This window comes from Oncorhynchus masou, chromosome 19 (assembly GCF_036934945.1).
Source record: "Oncorhynchus masou masou isolate Uvic2021 chromosome 19, UVic_Omas_1.1, whole genome shotgun sequence".
Taxonomy (NCBI): domain Eukaryota; kingdom Metazoa; phylum Chordata; class Actinopteri; order Salmoniformes; family Salmonidae; genus Oncorhynchus; species Oncorhynchus masou.
Genome location: NC_088230.1, coordinates 19,166,357 through 19,179,523, shown reverse-complemented (window position 1 = coordinate 19,179,523; position 13,167 = coordinate 19,166,357). Strand labels below are relative to the sequence as shown.

The window sequence follows — 13,167 nt, the reverse complement described above, 5'->3', positions numbered from 1 at the left end:
GAATAATGGCCATGGGCTGTTTTTCATGGTTCGGGCCAGGCCCCTTAGTTCCAGTGAAGGGAAATCTTCACTCTACAACATACAATGACATTCTAGACGATTCTGTGCTTCCAATTTTGTGGCAAAGGTTTGGGGAAGGCCCTTTCCATGAAAATGCCCCTGTGCATAAAGTGAGATCCATACAGAAATGGTTTGTCAAGATCGGTGTGGAAGAACTTGACTGGCCTGCACAGAGCCCTGACCTCAACTCCATCGAACACCTTTGGAATAAATTGGAACGCCGACTGTGAGCCAGGCCTCATCACCCAACACCAGTGCCCGACCTCACTAATGAACTTGTGGCAGAATGGAAGTCCCTGCAACAATGTTCCAACATCTAGAGTGGAGGCTGTTATAGCAGCAAAGAAGGGACCAACTCCATATTAATGCCCATGATTTTGGAATGAGATGTTCGATGAGCAGGTGTCCACATACTTTTGGTCATGTAGTGTATGTTACAAATTTCCATTTGTTTGTTTAACGTTAGCTAGGTGGATGATGCTTAGCTAGGCTTGGGGTTAGGGGTTAAGGTTAGGGTTATGAGTTAAGGTTAGAGTTAGGGGAAGGGTTAGCTAACACGCTAGGTAGTTTCAAAGTACAGCAGCTAATTAGCTAAAATGCTAAAGTTGTCCGTGATAAGATTTGAACACGCAACCTTTTTGTTTTTGCCTTAAGTAAGCTTATGTCTCAAGTAACCATACCAAACGTCACATATCAAAGTCATTTGAGTGTCCTGGATGTATGTTTACCATGTTACATCTAGTCTATGTGACCAGGCTGAATAAGTAGAGAACTGGTAAGGCATCTGCACTTCTAAAAGTTGAGTACAACCGCTAACAAGCCTCTTGAGAAATGCAAACGCCTTTTCTACGTCGACAGAATAAGTTAGTAAACACAAACAGATTAGGAGTTTGCTGGTACTTTCCCTACCGTGGCTACTCAACCAGCAAGGCTAAGCTCTCTGCTGTGCATTAGGGTCTGCCTCATACACATTAAAAGAAACTTCCTGCCTCATGCATAAGAAAGCAGGTCCCTCCCTCCCTCCCTCCAGCAGTGCGGCTCTCTCTCAATTCAATTCAATTCAATTCAATTCAAGGGGCTTTATTGGCATGGGAAACATATGTTAACATTGCCAAAGCAAGTGAAATGGGTAAACAAAAGTGAAATAAGCAATACAAAGTAAATATTACACTCAGTCTCACTCTAACTCTCTCTGTTTGAAGCCGTCTTGACGTCACATGGTCTCCCAGGCAACAGGCTACCACAGGAGTGCTACTTTTTCCATTGCTTCTGAGCCCTCAAGATCCTTCCCCTAAATTAACTTGGGTTTAGAAAGTTTACCTTTGGATTGAAACCATGACCAAATAGTGTGTGTGTTTGAAAAGTGTGTGTGTTTGAGAAGTGTGTGCGTGTGTATTTTGTTAACATCACTGCTGCGTCTGAATAGTGAAAACTGCGATAGGAAAGGGGATTGATGGGTAACACTTCATATGTCCCTCTCACTGAGCTCAAAGGATTGCCTATCTGTCAAAAAATATATTTAGTCTATTATAAAAGACTGACTATTCCTCCTGCATTGACCCAACTACGATAAAAGGAATAATGGCGATACAAAATCATTCAAATTAATTTAAACAAATAATCCTGAGTAAACAACAATAACACAAAACATGTAAATCTCTCTCATTAGAACACGTGAGATAAGTTCATTATAAAGTGTTTGTTCAAAGGATATGAGGTCATCTAATCCCTGAGTGAGTGTCACTATCCTGCTAATAACCCAGGCACCACAACACATCACCTCCTGCTAGCCTTAGCACCACAACACCATGTCCAGCCTTGTGGTTGTGATAAGCGCCCTTCATCAAATCAAATCACATTTATTTATATAGCCCTTCGTACATCAGCTGATACCTCAAAGTGCTGTACAGAAACCCAGCCTAAAACCCCAAACAGCAAGCAATGCAGGTGTTGAAGCACGTTGGCTAGGAAAAACTCCCTAGAGAGGCCAAAACCTAGGACGAAACCCCTTCATCCTTCCTGTTGGAGACAGGAGGCTGTCATCAGTCACTGCAGCCTCATTGACTACCCAGCCCTTTACACTGGTGTGACCAGGAAAAACCAAAGCATCAACAACAACAACAAACAGCTAACACAACAGATAAAGCCACATGGGGTTTCCAATGTGAGTCTTCCTTGTGAGTCTGGCCATTTGGATTCTGCCTGGACTTGAACTGAAATTCAATTCATGAAAATCTGTCAGGTACAACAAGAACTGGTCACAGTCCAGGAGAAAAATATAATTTAATTATGTATGTATTCTGGCATGTGAGTAATAGTATTTTTGGCATCATAATATAATATTAGCGCAACAGTCAGTCCAACTAATGACTAATGTTATTGCACCACTGTAGAACTATTTTACAATGCTAGAGAAATGCCTGCCTGCAACACAGTGCTGACAACAGCTCCTCTGGGCACTTGTTATTGGGTCTGTTACAACAGGCAACCACAAGCCTTCTGCATCTGCACTGCAGAGAACCTTGTTAGACTTCTACTCTGAGTCGCTCGCTGTAGCACGCAGGGCTCTTTCCTCCTCTGGCCGGCACAGGAAAAGGAGACACCACCGTGACATGATTTCACTGTGACATGGTTTCAGTACCCCGACCAAGCGGGTGTCACTATGCCCGGCCGCAGCCAAGAGGACCCACCTAATAAGACTGCATACAGGCCTAGTGAGCCTGGTAGCCAATCAGTTTGTTCCCCAGCAAAACTCCTCTGTTGTGTTCGTTGTCATGCCAAAATCTACTACAGCTCAATAGCACATGACAAAGGACTTGGCTAAAGCATTAGTTCTATATCCAGGTTATAAAAAGCAACCTGAATACATGATGCTATACACAATAGAGCTATAAAGACCATTTAGTAATAATATATGCCTTTTAGCAGACTTTTTAATCCATAGCAACTTACATTCACTTGTGCATACATTTTAAATATGGGTGGTCCCAGGAATTGAACCCACTATCCTTGTGTTACAAGCGCCATACTCTACCAACTGAGCCACAGAGGACCACAATGTAAGTAAGTTATAATAAGCCAATATATATTGAACCTTTCAATCATACTCTTCCTTTACTTTTGTTGTTGGGATTGGGAAACCTCATTGGTACAGAGGCAAGTAGACAGCTCCTGTCTTAATAGGAGCTGTTATAATGTCCTAGGTTTGGTGTTGTACGTACTTCAGTAGTTGTCATCATTTTAGTCTAATGTATACTTCTCCGGACCCACGCTGACTATAGAACGGCACTCGAGCCATAGGCCTGAGATGTAGGGAAACTCCCACAGGAGTGACACAACCTGTCCAAATGCACCTCTGTGATTGGGACAGGAAGGGGATAGATGCTAGAACATGTTGAAGTGTTTTGAAGAGCTGAGGTTTTCAGTGTGTGAGCGAAAACAAGGATACCTGCCCAGGGACATTCCATTCTGCGATAATCAACCCTATCAAAAGTAAACCAAACCTTAAGGAATGATCTTGTCTTCTGAGGAACATGCTGCCTTTCCCTATTGGACACTGTTCTTCACTGTCTTCCTGTCTCTCTCTCTCTTTCTCTCTCTCACATGTATAGTACAGAGAGAATACCAGTGCATGACAGATGACATCTCTCACTAAGCTTCTGTTTCTTTCTCTAATAGCAAAGCATATTAAATCCTGCCAAGAAAGCGCCTAAAAGGTGTGTGTTATCAGGATGTTGTAACATGGTAGCCTCTTTTTAAATGATTACAAACATATTCCTGCTGGATTCCTCTTCCAGGGAACTTTCAGTCAACTTTGATCAAATCAAATCAAAATGTATTTGCCACATGCGCCGAATACAACAAGTGTAGACTTTACCCTGAAATGCTTACTTACAAGCCCTTAACTAACAGTGCAGTTCAAGAAAAAGAAAATATTTACCAAGTAGGCTAAAATAAAAAGTAACACAATAAGAATAAGAATAACGAGGCTATATACAGGGGGCACTGGTACCGAGTCAGTGTGCAGGGGAACAGGCTAGTTGAGGTAATCGGTACATGTAGGTGGGGCGAAGTGACTATGCACAGGTAACAAACAAACAGCGAGTAACAGCAGTGTACAAGAGGGGGAGGGTCAATGTAAATTGTCCGGTGGCAATATTTATGAATTGTTCAGCAGTTTAATGGCTTGGGTGTAGAAGCTGTTGAGTTGGGAAGAGAAGTGACGAAGACATTTCAGGGAATGGACAAGGTTCAACTACAACAGTACTGTCCCAAACTAACAATCACATAAAACTTTTGAATTTGTCCGAATAAAGAAGATACTATACAGTGATGAACTTGATGAACAAGAAGAGAGAACACAGGTAACTTCTTCTATTTCAGATCAACAAAATAATGTAGCCCTAGTCCTAGAGGGTCTTGATCTTTTTACACAGTTATCCTGTTATTTCTCAGTTATCCTGTTATTTACACAGTTATCCTGTTATTTCTCAGGTATCCTGTTATTTACACAGTTATCCTGTTATTTATCAGTTATCCTGTTATTTACACAGTTATCCTGTTATTTCTCAGGTATCCTGTTATTTACACAGTTATCCTGTTATTTCACAGTTATCCTGTTATTTCACAGCTATCCTGTTATTTACACCATGATCCTGTTATTTACAGCTATCCTGTTATTTACACCATTATCCTGTTATTTACAGTTATCCTATCATGTTATTTACACAGTTATCCTGTTATTTACACAGTTATCCTGTTATTTACACAGTTATCATGTTATTTACACAGTTATCCTGTTATTTACACAGTTATCCTGTTATTTACACAGTTACACCCAGTTAACTTGATCTAATTGTAAAGTAGCATGAATACATTGTAAGGTAGCATGAATACATTGTAAAGTAGAATGAATACATTGTAATGTAGCATGAATACATTGTAAAGTAGCATGAATACATTGTAAAGTAGAATGAATACATTGTAAAGTAGCATGAATACATTGTAAAGTAGCATGAATACATTGTAAAGTAGCATGAATACATTGTAAAGTAGAATTCAATCTAATTAACCCCTTTATAAAACCAAATATGCCCTTTCAAGCTGAGTTAATTTCTCCTGTCTACACTCCAGACACCTTATCCACCTATTTGAGCTCACTGCAAGAGATCAGTTACAGATCAGTGTATCATAAAGTGCAAGAAAATATCTCTCATTATTAAGCAGAGGTCTCCTAGGTGATGGTTCTGCCATCACGTAGCTTGCTACATGCATCTTCCCTTTTTCTGAGACTTACACTTTTCTCAGACATGGGCCAGAATTGATAGAGAGAGGGCTGCCTCGCTGTCATGGATACATCAAAGCAAGACATTCCTCTCCAAAGCAAATCCGTTACAGTGTAAACAGCCTTCACAAAACCAGCGCAGTTCCATCCACTTAACTTCAAGGCTATCTTGGCCATCTTGGCCTTGCCGCTCTGCTCTGCATTCACATATTTATTTTGTTTGCTATCGCCAGGCCAGATGGGCACAATGAAGTGTTTTGATTCCGGTGTTTATACCAGATAAGACATCACATGGATCTCCTGGCCACAGGAGGTTGGTGGCACCTTAATGGAGGAGGACAGGCTCGTGGTAATGACTTGGGCGCAAAGAGTGGAATGGCCTCAAATACATCAATCTAGAGGAGAAAGAAATGCACACCTATTTAGGCAAGGTGCTGGCTAGCGGAGTAGAACACTTGAAAAATGAAAGGAGAGCCGCACACTCTAGGAGCTCAGATGCAATAATTGAATAACCTAATATCCAACGTTTCGACAGACAGGGCATGTCTCCATCAGGGCATGGTTTCCATGTGGTTGATGCCATTCCATTCGCTCCATTCCAGACATTATCATGAGCCGTCCTCCCCTCAGCAGCCCTGTGTGCATCTGGAGCACATCCTGTATGTCATGTAGGACCCATTATCCTGCTACTTTAGTCTGCCACTGAAGGCCTGTGTCTGTGTGCTCCAGCTGCATGACGGTAACCAGTGACGCATCTCCAACGTAGAGTCAGAGTCAGACCTAGACAGGCCAAGGAGGTTTCTAGAAGATGGCAAACTATCACAGACGATTTCTGAGGTATATTGCAATTAATGTCTCAGTTCCTCCATCAGTTCACACTCACCACTACAAACATTTATTGGTAATAACACTTACGGGAGGCAAATTGCGGTGCATTGTTTTGAATCATTGCCGATCGAGCAGGTGGAAATCATGGCCAGGCAAACTCTTCCAGTAATGTATACACAGCCCCCTCATTTATAAACAGTGCTTTAAGCCTCCCCTTTGAAGGCCGTTCAACAGCGCTCAGAGTCAAAGTGTCTGAGGCTGACGACGGGGACACAGAAGTACCTTTGTTTGTGAGAATGTCAACCGGTCCTCAGGGAGGATGCCGACCGGTTTGTTGCAAGAGCGCCGTATGACAAAGAGCTTGGTGAAGAGAGGCCCTCTAACGAACTTAAAAGTTCATTTAGAGATGGGAGAGTCGGCCCTAAATGCATGCTCTTAAATGTGGCGAAACAGAATTGTCACATTATTCCAAAGCTTTCTTAAACATTTTTATTATCAACTTCAGTCCCTATTCCATTGAACAATAAACCAAATGTAAGCCAAAACTCATTCAATGTGAAAGAGAGGTTGAATTGATGACAAAGTAAACAAAGTAAAGTGACAAAGTAAATAATATTTTACTTTGTTCCTTAATGAAGGTGTGTTACTCACAGCTCTCTGCTGGGTGTTGAGGAAGGCAAGTGACAGTCCCTCGGCTCTATCCGGGTCGCTGGAGATGTCATCCTCTGATTCCTCCCAGGAAGAGGAGAAGCCTGTGGAGGAAGCTGAGGAGGAGGACAGCTTCCTCAAGCCTCGGGATGACCTGGGGCTCTGCTGGGGCTCACTGCCCGGATCACAGCCTTCTCCCTGGGCCTCCATCCCGTGGTCGGTGACTATGACGGCTGGGATGGTGGTCCCCACTTCTGGGCAGCTCCCCTCCCTGCTGGCCCAGGGTGCTTGTGGCTGGGTTTCTGTTGGCTCTGCTCCTGCCTTTGTCAGGCAGGTCTGGGCCCACTCCACAGGGTGCTCGCTGTTGCTGCCTGCCAAGAAGCTGCCAACCCCCAGTGAACTTGGGGAATAACTGCCTGCTGAACTGTCAGCTTGGGCCCAAGTTCCTGCTGATTTGTTCACAAGCAGACTGCCCTGTTCCGTATTTGGGTCAGTCGTGTTATTTTCCACTCTGCCGTTCCCTGTTACTCCCTCCTCCAAGCAGAGACACCCTTTCCCATTCTGGAGCTCCTTGGAAATGCTTGGAGGGCAGTCTCTCTGTGGGGGGTTAGGGGGAGGCACCTCGGCGGGCTGGCTGGGCTTGGAGGCTGGGACTGTTCTGCACGGGGCCCTCAAGATGTGGGCCTCAAACAGACCCACCTTTTTGTTGACCTCCACATTCAGGAGCTCCTGGTGGATCTGCAGGAGCTGCACCGTGCGCTTCACCTCCCAGTTGGGGGCCTCATCATCTCCATTGTTGCTGAGCCGGCGGACGCAGTTGCCCACAATCTCCCCCAAGGTTTCAGGGTGGCGGCAGGGGGAGCGGGCCCTGGGGCTGCTGGGGTCTGGAGAGGAGGGGGAGACGAAGGAGCCCCCAGGGGAGCCAGGAATCAGGCTACCAGGGCTGTAGTAGGTGGAGCGGTTTGGCACATGCAGCACAGGCCTCCCAGTCCGAGGGCTGCTCGCACTCGTCAGATTGTTGCCATTCATCATAATCAGACTGCTCAGGGCATAAGCAGCCATAGTATCAGGCTGGCACTGTCAGTATGTTCTCCCATCGAGCCCTAGTCCTGGTTGCTGCTCTGGTGTCTACACCCCACCATAGCATTTGGTGGGGTATGTGAGAGGAGAGGTGGAATTCCCTGCTGAATCTTCTATGGAAGAGAGTTGTTGAAGAGGAAAAACAAAACACAGACAGTAAAAGCTTCAATAAAGGCTGTGATTTTATGACTTGCATTTGAATAAGAATAACATTTATTTCCCACACTGGTGCGTGTGGACTTTCACTTTGATCTACAAATATTATCCAGCAAATCCCTCACAAAGGTAGCAATCCTTCCCAAAGCAAGGCGGATAACTTGCCTATTTACAAGATACAAATCAATGTTCCAAGAAATAATCATGTGTTTGCTTTTTCTCTAGCTAAGAAAATACCCAGAGTTGAACTTTTTCTACTTAAAATCTACTGTAGATAATGAGACACAAGAATAGATTTACTTGTTGCCATTAGTATTAGAGAGAGAAAGCAACAAACCATATCAGTATTCACTGTAATGTATTCACTGTAATGTATTCACTGTAATGTATTCACTGTAATGTATTCACTGCACATTTGTTATGTGTGTGGACCCAAGAAAGAGTAATGGGGATCCCTAATGAATAGAAATACCCTGGATCAGAAGCCAGAATAACATCAACCCTGGTGAATGTATGTCACACAAACAGAACATTGACTTAACATTTCAAAATGAGTCCCTATTAACTTTACCACACAGAGTTGGGTTTGGGATTTTCCCGTGAATGATGTAGGTTCTAAATTAGTTTTAGTTGCTTTGAAAATGACACACTTCTCCATACAGTAGATTTTTACACTGACATACCTTACAGAAAATACTACTGTTCACCTCAAACTGAAATGTCGGTTAACGTGGCATAATGCTTCAATAACAGCAGCAGTGTGGCTCCCCACACAACCCCCCCAGAGTCCCCACCATCAGCCCAAAGCATGGTGAGGGTCTGGAGGCAGAGAAGGGGGGGCCGAGCCAGGCAGATGTCAGCCAACATTAAAGTGGACCAAGTAAGAAGAGAAACAGGCATTCACAGGGACACCATTGTGCCTGTGGCCAGGTGCCTGGGCGGGTCAGTTTCTGTCTACCAAGCACCTCTTTTTCCCAGTCAGACCCACACTGCTCAGAGGCAAAGTGACACTTCCAGTATCTATGGAGGGAGTAGCGCCTGTGATGGTTCCCATGAAGCCTCCATGCTAGTCAGCACTGACTAACTGAACTCCCTGGTGGTCTTTCTATGACCTGGCATTTCCATCGAAATGAGGGGAAAAGAGGAAAGGACAAAAACATGAGGATGTGCCAATCAATGATAAGATGAATCGGGTCCATACAACACATTTACTGTGGCGACTGTATTTCTTGGGATATTATCAAACTCATATTCGATGATTTACAAGTTACGTTTGTTGTGATTATATATGTTTCAACTTTGACAATAATTGGTTCACATGGCATAAAGCAAACGCTCCCCAGTACAATAAGCACGTGGTGATCTAACGTTACTCTAGCTGCCATGTGGGTTTTACTGCAAGCTCAATTTGACAATGTTGTTACAACGCATACTGGGATTCAATCATTACCATTATGACATTCTTTAGCCAATCGCCTTGAGCTACTCTTAATCTAATAGCAAAAAGAAACCAATAGCAAACGTGCAGAAGTTTATAAGCCTTATGCCAATTAGTAACTATCATTAGTAATATTTTCTCTGACCTTGTTTGAAATAATAACAACACTAATACAAATATGTATTATTATTGTTCGTCATCATCACCATCATCATCATCATCATCATCATCTGGGCTATATCTTTACAGTTGTAACATTGTTATAACCAAATAGCAACTTGCTGCTGTTACTCCGTTGTGCGCAATTAATGTTGTTGTCTTATTTCCTTGTTGCCAATAGCTACGTTGAGTGCCTATAACGTATTTCTTATTCACAATACTATTTTTGTGAACAGTGTAGGTGTAAATAAAGGCTAAAAAGCTTTAATATAAAGAGCGTTTAATCTAAATAGATTTTACCCACGCAGCTAAATTTTTATTTATGCTGACACCTTGCTTGGAAAATTTGAATGACACTAAACATACTCATTGGAGATGGTAAGTGCAAGTCTTACCTTGTACTCACAGACACCTCGTCCTAATAGCAGTCCTGCTATATCGAACCCGTGGCTGTCCAACCCTCAAAGCCGTCCAGAAAGTCTACAGCACTGAGTGCAATTCAGCGCGATTCAGAACACTAAACATCTCTTAAATTAAGCGGATTTCACATAGCACACAATCTCCCTATTCCCTCACAAGCAAAAGGAAGGCCAGTTCAATTATAAATAAACTTTTTCTCCCACAGCGTGTCCAAAATACTTGCTCTTATGACCCCTTGACTTCTTCAACCCTTCGCGTCGGCGTAGTACTAGGCCGTTGTTTGCTTAGTAGTGTACTTCAAAAAGCAGGAAGGAAGTAGACGCTTACATTAATTTCTACGCAACAAGCAGCTTTTCCCTCAATTCTCCAATTGCCTAGCGAAGGATAAAGCTCGATACGCACACAGCCTTGAGTTTTGACTTCAACGACGACTCTGTTGTCTGGGCTAGTGTATCTGTTTGGGTCATCACATAATAAAACTTAATTGGAGTGACATTTATTCGATAAACCCAGGACAATGACGATTAACTCTTCTCGTTGGTGATATTATAGGCTAATATCACAAAACATATTTAATATCATGTAGGACCAAACATTTCTGCATGTTTTTTTTTTTATTTTCTTCTGCATCGTTTGTACAGCCACAAACCATGCAACAGGTGGCGTTTTACCTGTCAATATAACGAAATGTTCAAACATTATGGATCATTTATCACTGTTTGATCAAACAGTGTTTTAATTGCTTTATTTGTTTTTACAGCAACTGTTATATTTAATAAATATGATATAATATAGGCTTACCTACAGTAAATATACCTACAGTAGGCTAAATATTAGCATTTTACAACATGATAATATCATGTCCTGCCTGTGCTCTTACCATATATTTACCATATTGCTTGTATTTGCTTTTGTCTTATGCTTGTGGCTCTAGGGGTAAGTGGTCAAGGTGGTCATTCCTCTAATGGCTCATCAGCCAGCTTATCAAATCAGACCATACATTAATTATTCTAGTTTGTCTTGTAGGCAAGTTGTTTAAATGTCTCAATTGTACTTAGAAAAATGGATCATTCATAATTATGTATTTTACTCATATGATATCAATGACCATTTTAACCTTTTTGAAAGCAACTGTAGTAGCCTACCACACAAGGTACATTGTGCACAATGTGTGTGAACAGATCTTTGTAAAATGAAATCAGCCATTTGCTGTTAAGCTGTCATTACTCACCCACGTAAATTCTACCCCATAACTTCGTAGATTAGCAGCCAAACAAATGACAATTTCGTAGAATGAAAAGAAGTGTGTCAGCTGGCAGAATAAACTGGAAGGAAGATACAGTACAACACTAGTGGCCTTTCTGATTTGAATGGGCCCGGCTGCCTGATAGGCTGTATGAACATCTATATTTCATCCCTTACGATTTCAGACCAGGTTAAGTCATTGTGGCTGTGAAATGAACATGATTGCCTCATGTTTGACTATATTAGTGTCTGTTTATGCACAATGTCCAGCTTGCAGCCCCACACAACTCTGACACTTTTATGAAGTTACTAAGGAGAGAACCTTTACACACGCTTTAGACACATAGCCACAGATCTACTGTGGTGTATACTTCATCAGAACAACATAAAAAATAGACATTTCTGATGCCAAGAAAGTCCGATTGTATTAAACCACAGCACATAAACACTGGAAAAAAGGTGTGGAACTATGAATTTTGATGTAAATGTTTGCATATGCACGTGTGTGTGTGTGTGTGTGTACCTTACAAGTGGTCATAAACATGAAATTAACTTTCTAATGTGTGCACCTGTCATACACAGACATCACATCATGTGACCTTTCTATGCCCCATAAGGAGGGTATCATGAGGTGAACTTTGAGACAATAGCCCTGTGTGTCAATAAAGACCACATGGAAAGCTATGGCTGCAGGGCACTACCCAGATCTGTTGTTGACTGAGGTAGAGAAAAACAATCTATATCTGTCCCTGACCTATGCAGATGTTGGTGGTCATCATTTGTCAAATGTCAGATAAAGTGCACTGTGCATGGTCTCTCTTTTAACGATTAACAATACATGTTACGGAGGCTGACTTTATCCTGTGATTGATAGAATAAAGAAAATAAATGCCAGAGTGGAGTGGGCTTGTAATTCAAATTTTCAACTGCCTGAATGATAGCCATATTGATGATCAGACATTCTATAGATCAACAACAGATTATGGTTCATGAAGCTGTTATGGCTACTGCATCAAGAAAGATTCAGATGATGAACTCTATAAATAGACTAGATACAAATATGAACTGAATGAAAACGTGTAGTCCAATTCCCGAAATTCTTCAACAGTTATTGTTCTCGCAACTATATTTTACAAAGGTAATGTAATTTGCCCGTCACGTACGCCATCTCTTGACTGATATTGGTACAGCAAATGTGTAAACGTTATGAGAAGAGGAAAACTTCCGAAAAACCACCAGCAGGCGGCGGTAAATTTTAAAATTCCAAATCAAATGTATTTATAAAACCATTTTTACATCAACAGATGTCACAAAGTGCTTATGCAGAAACCCAGCCTAAAACCCCAAAAAGCAAGCAATGCAGATGTAGAAGCACGGTGGCTAGGATAAACTCCCTAGAGAGGCAGGAGCATAGGAAGAAACATACAGAGGAACCAGGCTTTGAGGGAATCATTTAATTTGATGGTCTTCTAGACTACTACATTCCTGTAAGACAACCAATAAAATCAATTGATCCTCTGTGACTTGTATCTCTCTAATAGACACGTTTAGTTTGTGAAATGTGACTTTTTTGATACATGATAGAGAAGGTCTAGCTATTCTCATGTGTAAACTGTACGTGGTTAAAAGTAGCTTCTTTAGTTTTCTGTCCAGAGCAAAGCCCGCCCTTTCAAAGGGGTTCTGACTTTTCATTGGCTTTAAACTCGGAGAGTACACCCTTTTCTTGGAAGACTGGCCAATGAGGGATCAGGATTCAGCCACCACCTCTCCAAAACCTGCTTCGCTTATCGCACGACCAATAGGAGGTGTTTAGAGGCGGGGTAAAAGGACTCTCACAATCACGGTTTAG

The 13,167-nt window shown here is 42.1% G+C and overlaps 1 protein-coding gene across 2 annotated transcripts in view; it reads right to left on the bottom strand.

Moving 5' to 3' along the window:
- The window catches only part of LOC135505948 (inositol-trisphosphate 3-kinase B-like), a 55,592-nt gene extending 45,106 nt beyond the window's left edge, over positions 1-10,486 (bottom strand). The window contains exons 1-2 of one of the 2 annotated variants that reach the window (XM_064925226.1): positions 10,049-10,486; positions 6,824-8,013 (exon numbers count right to left, since the gene is read on the bottom strand). In XM_064925226.1, coding sequence (XP_064781298.1) covers positions 6,824-7,882 — 1,059 coding nt within the window. In that variant the 5' untranslated portion in view covers positions 7,883-8,013; positions 10,049-10,486. The remainder of the gene's footprint in view (positions 1-6,823; positions 8,014-10,048) is intronic. The other variant, XM_064925227.1, reaches the window with a different exon arrangement.
- Between the last annotated feature and the right edge of the window lie 2,681 nt (positions 10,487-13,167).